Source organism: Prenolepis imparis, unplaced genomic scaffold (genome assembly GCF_030444845.1).
Source record: "Prenolepis imparis isolate NDT839.2.m4 unplaced genomic scaffold, iyPreImpa1.0 SCAF_13, whole genome shotgun sequence".
In the NCBI taxonomy this organism is placed as follows: Eukaryota; Metazoa; Arthropoda; class Insecta; order Hymenoptera; family Formicidae; genus Prenolepis; species Prenolepis imparis.
Genome location: NW_028141171.1, coordinates 1,545,012 through 1,555,631, shown reverse-complemented (window position 1 = coordinate 1,555,631; position 10,620 = coordinate 1,545,012). Strand labels below are relative to the sequence as shown.

At 34.8% G+C, this 10,620-nt stretch overlaps 2 protein-coding genes across 2 annotated transcripts; both read right to left on the bottom strand.

The window, feature by feature from the left end:
- Positions 1-1,171: 1,171 nt before the first annotated feature.
- Positions 1,172-2,788, bottom strand: LOC145944789 (uncharacterized). Its single transcript, XM_083053342.1, has 4 exons — positions 2,667-2,788; positions 2,074-2,187; positions 1,878-1,952; positions 1,172-1,731 (listed from the first exon to the last, which is right to left on the bottom strand). The coding sequence occupies exons 1-4, from the start codon at positions 2,767-2,769 to the stop codon at positions 1,172-1,174; spliced, it is 852 nt and encodes a 283-aa protein (XP_082909468.1). The 5' UTR covers positions 2,770-2,788.
- Positions 2,789-3,366: 578 nt separating this feature from the next.
- Positions 3,367-3,843, bottom strand: LOC145944788 (uncharacterized). The gene has a single exon (XM_083053341.1). It carries the CDS (start codon positions 3,841-3,843, stop codon positions 3,367-3,369), a length of 477 nt encoding a protein of 158 aa, XP_082909467.1.
- Positions 3,844-10,620: the final 6,777 nt, after the last annotated feature.

Sequence of the window (10,620 nt, the reverse complement as noted above, 5' to 3'; positions counted from 1 at the left end):
AACGTCCTCTGTAAATAGGGAACATCCGGAAGGGTTTGAGGTAATAGATATCAGCGACGACGATTCCGAGGAATCAGAATCGCCTGCCAAGCTCTCATACGAGCAATTTAGAGCTTGGCTCATAAACCAGCTCCTAGGGATACGAGAAGTCCCTGAGGGAGCTTTCACGATTGGTCCAGGCCCCGTAGACCACGAGGCCTTACGCGAATTTCTAGAGACCACTGATAGGAATAACATCATCCCCTGGTATGTTCCCGGGCGTAGATATCCTTTAGCCGTCCCTGCACACCTTCTGCTACGAACCTATCCCCCCTCCACCGCCATAATTACCGAACTCATATAACCTAGAATCCTCTCTTACACGCACAAACATGGACACAAAAATTATACATCTATTAGCATTTAGATTATTGTAACCACCAATCGGGACCCTAAAATTTAAACAATAACTCTTACCCCTTTCTGCCCCGATTGAAGACCTCCGTACTAATGTATCACCCGCGACCCATACACATACACTCACTCTTTCATTAGCAACTAAGTCCGTCGATTATATTATTATGTATATAAATTCTTTCGTCTCTATATTAGGAATAAATTTATAAATTTCAACACAAATGATTTTCATTTATTAATAACCCGTTCCCACTCATTCCCGTAAACCAGGATCGCACAAGGTCCCATCCTGCGTAAAAGAGATTAAATTCTCTTGCCAAAAAGGGACCACCGAGCGAACGGCCCTTTAAATAGAGTAAGAGCGACCCTTGCGGTCGTTGATCTATTTGGGCCCAGACGTTCGTTCGGGTCGAACAGACGGATAGTCTGCCGTCGTTCGAAAAGATAAATTTAGTTACGTCCGTCCTTTCGACTCTTCCTTCCTTGAGTCTGGACGTAACAACTGTATATATGTATATTTATGTAATACTTAGAATTATTAACAACAAATCTTATTTATTATAACTCCTAACATAATATTGCAGTCTTATTTAATAGGTATATCACATTAGAATTTATATGGAGAACTAGCTAACTTTAATAAGTAATAAAAATTATAAAAATATTTTATAGATTATTACTACTTTCCGCAATTCATATTTCTATTTAAACATTTCTTGCCTTATAATTGAATAAGACAGGAAATGTTTAAATACAAAAATAAATATGAATTAGATTATAATTTTTTTAATAGTTTGTCCATTACTTCTTTATAAGTCTCCAGAGCTTGTTTTTGTTGTTCAATTTTCTCTTGGTGCCTTCTCTCTCTTGCTTCTTCTCTTTTCTGTACATTTTCGTCTAAATATTTGGTCCACATTTCCAATTGTTTGTCGATTTTACTTTTCTTTATAGGTATAATATCTGTACAAATATCTTCATCTTTGTCCTCTTCATCCGTCGAAGGAAACATATTTTTTTGTGACAAATTAGAAGCAACAGCCACAGGTTGCACACTAGGAGATTTTCCATACACTTCTTCCATTTCATCATAATATTTGCACTTTTTTAATGGCGCTCCAGATTTATTATTATTATCTTTTACTTTCATATAATTTTTGCGCAAATTTTTCCATTTATTTTCTATTTGCTTGGCAGTATACTTATAACCTTTTTCTTTAAAAGACTCAGCAATTTTCTTCCATACAACTTCTTTTCTTACTTTATCATTTTTAAATAAATCAGTATGCTCTTTTCGTAATGAAAAAAGAAGCATAACTGCAGATCGTTCCCATGTAGCTGTAAATAAAAACAAAAATCGAAATAAAATAATGTACAACAATTTTAAAACAAAAAAATTCATATTAAAAATATTATATTATTTAATATATTTATAAAAAAATTAATGTTACATATAATTTTAATTAATATATTTTATATTTTACCACAATCTCCATTTTTATCAGAAAGAAGGTCATCAGTAGTTTCTACTGATGTTGCAGCATCATCTTGGCTTGAGTCTGCAAACATTAATTACAAAACTTTATAATTCTCACTATTGACAAAGATTATAGCAAACAAAAAAATATATAAAAATATAAAAATTAAAAAATTAAAATATAAATATACCTTTATGCTAACAATTTTTTTCAATATTTTCTGCAATATTATCTGTATTATTTGCAATGTTATCTGGAAGTAAATTGAAAAACTTCCGTACTTCAGGTGAATCCGCTATGTCAAAAATGGTATTATCTACAAAAATACAATACATAGAATTTTCATAAATAATAAAGTCATAAAATAATTTTTAAAAAGTTAAGAGTTACAGCCAACTAACAAAGATGTGTTTAAAAGACACACACCTAAAAGAATATACAGTATTTATATATAACGTCTATAAATTTTAAGATTAAGCAATGAATATTTTATAAATATAAAAAGTAAACATATTATTATGATATAATAATATGTATTAATAATATAAATCAAATAAAGTATAATAAGACCTACCGCAGTTGTTGATGCGCGTAATAGTAAATTGAGAATCAATTTTAATATAATTTAATAATATAAGCATCTTATAAACTTATAAAAAATATATATACTATTATACATTAACAATCGTATTGGCTCTCATTGGCTTTCTTACATTATATTTTATTTTATTTACATATATACACAGAAACTTAACCTCTTTGTCAATTACATTAATATATAAAATTTAATCTTACCTTTCATATTCAATATCAAAAAAGATTTATTTTCTAGAAGTGGAGATCCATCCGTCTTCGTTATGAGCTTGTGCACTCCTTCAATTAATGTAATTAGACTCATTTTTATAAAATTGTTGTGTGTCTGCTTAGGACAATTAACTTACTAAAGTTCACTTATTTCTCAAATTAGCGCGCTTTTCCTAGATTTACTCTTTCAACTCTACTCGGAAGCAGGGTTGGGAGAGTTCACTCTGTGTACATTTACTATGAGTTTTGGAACGAACAAACTCCGCCCATATAGTAGGTTACTTCGCGTTTTAGAACGACCATAGGTTAACCCTCTTACTCAGAGTAAGGTTTTGGAACGCACCCCATAGTATCTCTACTTGCCTCGAAAGGGTTCTATTCAACGCCACATGTGGAAGACAATAAGCTTCCGCCATGTGTGTTGAGTCCATGCAATAGCACGTACTGGCGACCGTAAATCTCGAGTTTTTAGGATGAAAAGGTAGATATAAAAGGGTGAAAATTGCGACATATGTGGATTCGAGTAATGATGGTTGAGATTTGGATGGTCAGTCGTAGCGCGAGCGCGTCGCTACAAACATAAGATTTGCTCTCATACGGAAGCAGATTTATCGCCTTGGCTTCGATCTGTCATCGATTGCGATTCTCGCTCGTTTGAAAGGGGACATAAACATTTCGTAGTCCTCTTGACTTATCCGTTCGCTGTTTTGATGGTGGCTGTCCGGGATATACCGTCATCACCTGGATACAGTTTGTTGATTCTACCCAATGCCCATTGCGTGCAGGGTAGATTTTTATCTTTGATGATTACTACTGTTCCGACATCAAGTTTTGGTCCCTCCTCGGCCCATTTGGTGCGCCTTTGGAGCTCGTTTAAATATTCGAGGCTCCATCGTCTCCGAAAATTTTGCCGCACCTTAGATATATGTTGCCAGGAGGACAGTCGGTTTACTGGAACAGATGACAGGTCGCCCTCCGGAAGGGTTGTTAGTGGTCGACCAATAAGGTAATGCGCGGGTATTAATACCAGCATGTCATTCGGGTCGGACGAAAGAGCGGTTATGGGTCTAGAATTGAGGATACCCTCAATCTCACTAGTAAATGTGTTCAACTCTTCAAAAGTGAACAAGGAGTCGTCCACGACGCGCTTGAAAAGGCGTTTAAACATTTTGACCATTGCCTCCCAAATCCCCCGAAACGGGAGGCAAATGGGGGTATGTAATGCCAGGAGATACGGTGTGTATTCGCATATGTGTTGACAAGCTCTTTGTGTTTGTCAGAATTGAGTAAGGCATACAGTTCCTTTAGTTGATTATTCGCGCCTACAAAATTTGTCCCATTATCGGAATATATATTTTCGGATATTCCACGTCTCGCGATAAATCGACGAAGGGCCGCAAGAAAACCGTCGGAGGAAAGGTCAGAAACGATTTCCAGATGCACAGCCTTTATGGATATACATACAAATACATATATGTACACCTTTATTCGCGTTCGATTTCGATATTTCTTCTCCTTGATATAAAATAGACCTCAGAAATCTATCCCCGTGTTGTTAAAAGATGCTATTTCGCGTACCCGACTTGTCGGAAGATTTCCCATCTTGTATTCGACCGCGTTGGCTCTGAATCGTAAGCAGCGGACACACGTATGTATTATTTTCCGCACTTGATTTTTGCCATCAAGTAACCAAAATCTCTGCCGGATGATATGTAACGTGGTCTGAATATCAGTGTGGTAATGTCTTTCGTGGGTTTCGCGTATAATTTGATTCGTTATTCGGTGTCGACTCGGTAATAATATGGGATGTTTTTGTGAAAACGTTAAATTTGACATTTGAAGGCACCCTCCGACCCGAATCAAACCGTTTTCGTCTAGGAAGGGGTTTAAGTTAGTGATTTTGCCCTTGTGTAATGGACGCGCGTTTTCGAGCGCCTTAATTTCATCGTGAAATTGTTGGGTTTGAAGGATTTTTAATATGCGTATCTCCGCGATGTTAATCTCCTTTATATGTAATGTCTCGGCGTATTGTGTCTTGGTTCGAAATCGGAGACAGTACGCAATTATTCGACATAATTTTGAGAAAGAAGAATATCTTTTAAACATTTTGGGGTCGCCGATTGTTGTTGTTAAGCAAATGTTTTTCTTTAACTCGGGTACATCGATTATGGGTGTTGTTATAATATGTTGCACCATTCGCACTCGGTTTTAATCAACCACGAAGGTCCCGCGCGCCAAGTTTTATTACGTAAAAATGCATAAGGCAATTGGCCTCTTGAAATCGCGTCCGCTGGGTTATCTTCCGTTCGGATATGCCGCCATTCAATTGATCCGACAAGTTCTTTAATTTCGGTCACTCTATTCGCGACGTAACGTTTAAGTAAATGTGGTGGTGTTTTCAGCCAATGTATTACTATAGTGGAATCGCACCAAAATATCATTTTATTGATTACGAGTTTTAACGAGTCATTTACTTCTTGGTATAATCGCGCTAATAACAGTGCACCGCATAACTCGAGTCACGGTATGGTAACGGGTTTTAATGGTGCTACTCTCGATTTTGCGCATAACAATTTATTACTGACCTCTCGTTATATTTCCCGATCGAACGTACATATAAGCATGCCCCATAACCGATGTTACTAGTATCGCAAAATCCGTGTAATTGAACGTTATAATATTCCGTTGTTAATAAATGACGATCGAATGTAACCTGACGTAAGGAATTTAATTCTCGTGTGAATTCCTTCCAATCCGTATAAATACTCTGTGGAACTGATTCGTCTCAGTGTACCTCACATCGCCATATGTCCTGCATTAGTTTTTTAGCGTAAAGTACTATCGGCCCTACTAATCCTAATAGGTCGAATATTTTCGAAATTTCGGATAGAATTTTACGTTTGGTTACCGTTCCGGCAATCGCAATCGGATGTGCGGAATAACAAATTTTGTCATCTCGCGCACTCCAAAAAATGCCTAGTGTCTTTAAAGAACGATCATTATTCAATGCAAAATTTGTATGCAATACGTTGTCAGCTAAATCATTAATCACGCGCATTTCGTTCGATGCCCATTGTCTAATGGAGAATCCGCCCCGCCTTAACAACGCGATTACTTCGTTTTTAATTACCCTTGTCTCTTCGACGGTGTCGGCACCGGATAATAAGTCATCTACATATAAATGGTTTTTAAGCATTTCGGCCGCCTTTGGATACGCGTGTTGTTCGTCGTCCGCGAGTTTCTTTACGGTGCGAATTGCAAAAAAGGGGAGGAAGCAACGCCAAAAGTGAGCGTATTCAATTGAAATGTTTCGATTTTATCATTCTCCCGCACAAAATTCGTTGGTATCGTCGATCGTCCGTGTTTAATAATATCTGACGATACATCTTTTCTATATCTGCTGTGATGGCGTAACTGTACGTGCGGAATCGGATTAAGTGCGAAAATAATTTGTTTTGAATCGTGGGCCCTACCATCAAAATTGTTCTACGACCTCTCTAAGCCGAGATATGGGTTCTTAAAAATCATCAAATTTTGCAAGTTTTAAAGCGCTCCTCTAATTGTTTTGCGTAGTGTATATATAAAATACTGTGAAATACTTTATAACGCGTCATCTTGCTTACATTGATTTAGTGATAGATAATTGCTATTGCAACAATTATAAATAAATTACTCAATATATAAATCACTCAGTTCCAATATATTTCTTCAAGTCCAAAGCAATCCATTTTTTCTAATAAAATTCTCAGATAATTGCATTGCGATGCTAAACAATCTTTTTCAATTTTATTCCATTTTACAAAGTATAGTTATTGCATGTTCTTTTCTTTTCTAACTGAGAAACTGTAATCGAAACCACTCACTCGCAAAATTAATTAATAAACACGTATTCTTCAGATTTTAACAATTTACTCGCTAATTGCAATTATATACACAAAATCCCTTGATATACATAACTTTCAATACACTATTAACTCCTCGATGCACACAACTGTCAAAATAGGCTATGATACTCGCTCACGAAATAAGCGCAACGACAGAACTAATCGGCAACGCGGAAAAGAGGCAACAATACATTTCGAGACTTTCGAGATGACTTCGATACATTCGAGTGGACTACGATGTATTCGAGAATCGACTTAACATGCCTTTTTTAGAAAGGGATTTACTTTATCAAAGAAATGTTTTTGTAGATATCTGAGGCGAAAATGAACATGATGTTCTCTAAATTCTCATTATATTATCTATATATAATTTTAATTACAACAATATGTTCCGATGGGGTAAAAATACAAGGCACAAATAATTTAACTGTTTGTCGTCAAATTGTGAAATAATGCCACTTTACTATAATATAGATTTAAAATTAATGCTTTTTAATAACTTCTATGGTGAGATGAATGCGACAGTTTATATTAATTGTACAATAAAAAATATAACTTTACATCTATTTACTGATTTAAATATAACGAACATGATGTTCTCTAAATTCTCATCAATTATATTATTATATATAATTTTAATAACAAATGTTTTGATGGGGTAAAAATACAAGACACAATCAATTTAACTGTTTGTCGTCAAATTGTGAAATAATGCCACTTCACTATAATATAGATTTAAAATTAATGCCCTTTAATAACTTCTATGGTGAGATGAATGCGACGATTTATATTAATTGTATAATAAAAAATATAACTTTGCGTCTATCTACTGATTTAAACATAACGAACATAAAGTTAAAAAAGACTAATAGAGATATAATCTATATGTCAAGATATATCTTTATGGAGAGGAAACTTATTCTCAATTTTGACGACCAACTTGAGTGTGAAAATTTAAAATGTGAAATGTACACTCTGTACATACAATATGCCATATGGAATTTTACACTTGGACTAAACATATGAAAAAGATTTCACAAATTACATACGCAGACGAGGAAGGACAACAAGTAAGTAAATATAAGAATATATTAAAAATAATTATGATATATAGACAGGGTTGGGCAGATACTTCAAAACAAAATATTTAAATACAAGATACAAGATACTTTTTGATATATATTTAAATACTATTTAAATACTTTGGTTTTGACATATATTTAAATACAAATTGTATTTAAATACATTTATAAATACTTTTTAAATACAATTATTCTTCAAATTTCCTGATTATATATTGAAAGTAGAATTGTATGAAAATAGAATTAAAAGTAAAATCAGCACTTTGAAAGATAAGAGAGATAAGTTCATTTATTTTAACTTTAAACTTCGTAACTGTTACTTCGTAAAATAATAATAATTAAAATAATAGACATATAATGACATATATATTATAAAATTTATATATTATATATAATAGCATATATTATAGTAATTTAAGTATAGGTTTTTTAATACAGTATACATAGAGTATACTCTATTTATTTATCATCATTACAAACTATAACTTTGTTAATTCTTATTGCCTTTTAAAAATACCAATGTTTCAAACATTTTGTCAGATAGAAGGCCACGAGTAGGCGAATGTATAAATCCCGCAAAAAAAACAGTCTCTCTACAGGAACAGAAGAACATAGACTAGTATCAAATTTTATAAACGCCTTTTTCACACGCGGGATAATAATGTAATTATATAAATACATTTAAATACAAGATACATTTAGATTAAATAATTAATTACAAAATTCAAGATACTTGATTATTCGATATTTAAATACTGTATTTAAATAAGATACATATCTAAATACGTATCTCAGATACTTTAAGATACATATCTGCCCAACCCTGTATATAGAGGATGTTTCAGTTTGTATATGTACATAATTATTATATGTATATGTTATATGTTACATAATAATATAAAAATATAATATATAATAATATAAAAATATAATATATAATAATATAAATTAATAATAAAATGTGCCAAATATATTTTAAAAATATTATCTGTATATTGCACTGGTACACATTCTGCAATCCTTTAAATTTCGTACCATCAATATTGTTAAATAGTTGTGATTATGTTAAGCATGTCGTTTAAATGTTGCAGATGGTTATTTTCAAACCAGCCGAGAAGAAGCAGAAAACTATTTCCTTCTTTCGACGAGAAATTTCGAACCATTTTTAACATATCCGTATCACACGACCCAAACTTCAAAGCTTTGTCGAATATGCCGGAATATGTACATATAAATAATTTCGAGACACGTACAGTGTTCCATACTACACCTGCGATGTCGCCAAACGACAGCGCATTTATCGTATTCGAAGAATTGTACCAGGTTCTTAACGGTTCTTCGACGGAGAATATAGTCAATATGTGGTGAAGTTCACACTTGATATCACATATGAAATTCGCTCAATGTTGCTGGAAATGTGATAACTGTTTTCCTATTTGTTAGTGGTTGCTGTGTTTTATTCTTTGCAGGTTTTTGGCGCTTGGTCGTCTGGGTGGTGACCCGCCACCATCTTTTCGAGTTAGAGGCCGAGGAGCTGCTGGAGTTATCCGATGGTAATCCTTGCCCTCCCAGCGTGGTCACAACGTGCTTCGCATGTTGGAAGTGGGGACCTGAAAAGGTCCGTTTTTATATTGTGGATTGGGGGGGTTCAACTGACGAGTCTCGGACTCGTCTAGAATTGGCCCCCTCTTCAGCGTTTTTAGCGAGCATTAGGCTTGCACTAGATGATGGGTCGCTTAGGCGGCCTCCGTCCGGGTGGCAGGGAAAGGGAGTGAGGGCTCCTAATCTCATTGCACGTCACCTCCGGGACGAAGGGGGAGTTGGCAAGCAATCCTGCCACTCCTCAATACCGCTCCTCCAGGGAGGAGGGGGGTAGGGAAGAAGATTAGAGGGCTTGCCCTCAGGACGAGCCTGAAAGGGCCACGTCCAAGCGAGGGCCCCACCTGAAGTAATGCGTAAGCGGTTCCGGGTGGGTGCCCTCCATGCGTCAAGGATGGTTTTTAGCGTGTATTGGGTCCAAGCCTGGTAAGATTAGGATCGTGAGTCCCGCACTACCGCGGTAAGGCCTTCGGGCCGCCCTCCCTCAAGGGACCGCGGTGTGCGTAAATGCATTTTCCATCGTCAAAAAAAAAAAAAAAAAAGAAAAGAAAATTATGACAAGGAAAAAAATAGTTTTAAAAAATTAGATAAGAATAAAAAAAATATATTTCTATTTACATGCTGAAACCGGAGGAAAAGCTAATACGCCAAAACCAGGGGATGAAGCAGGAAGCAGCCAGACAGCGTCGGAGGAGGCAAATCAGATCTCAGCAACGTCAAAGGTGATCCAGCGGTTGCGTATAGTACGTATAAAGTTCGTTCTTAAGCTCCTGACTTCGGAAATATTCGAGATTTCCCCCAAAAATATGACCAATGATATATTCAATCTATAAATAATAGATACATAATAAAGAAATGTGTGTATTCAAAATTATGAGATTTATTTAAACGAAAAAAGCTTAACCTTATCTATTTTGTTGTGAAAATCTGTTATCTGTTTTCTTTGCATTTACGAGGGTAAGTCAAAAAGTAAAGGGACAAATAAAGAAAAACACATTTATTTTAACCTATGTGAAAAATTTACATATCATTTTTCTACATAATCCCCACCAACATCGATACATTTGATCCACTGCTTAAGGCCATCGCACACGGATTTCCGTAACCGTAAGCATAAGATGTAATCATAAGCTCGAGAACCAATCAAAAACTAGCTTTGATCTAAATTATTCCGTAAGATCAGAAATAACCATAATCTTAACACGTAACATGAATTTCAGTCGGTTGAAATTTTTACGTACGAAGAATTGTATACATATATATATGAGTATTGCTACTAAAAGGTTATGGCACATCTCTATTCTTCTACTCGATTTATGTTCATTGCATGACATATGTATACATATATCTGATTTATGTATGATTTGATATTTAATAATT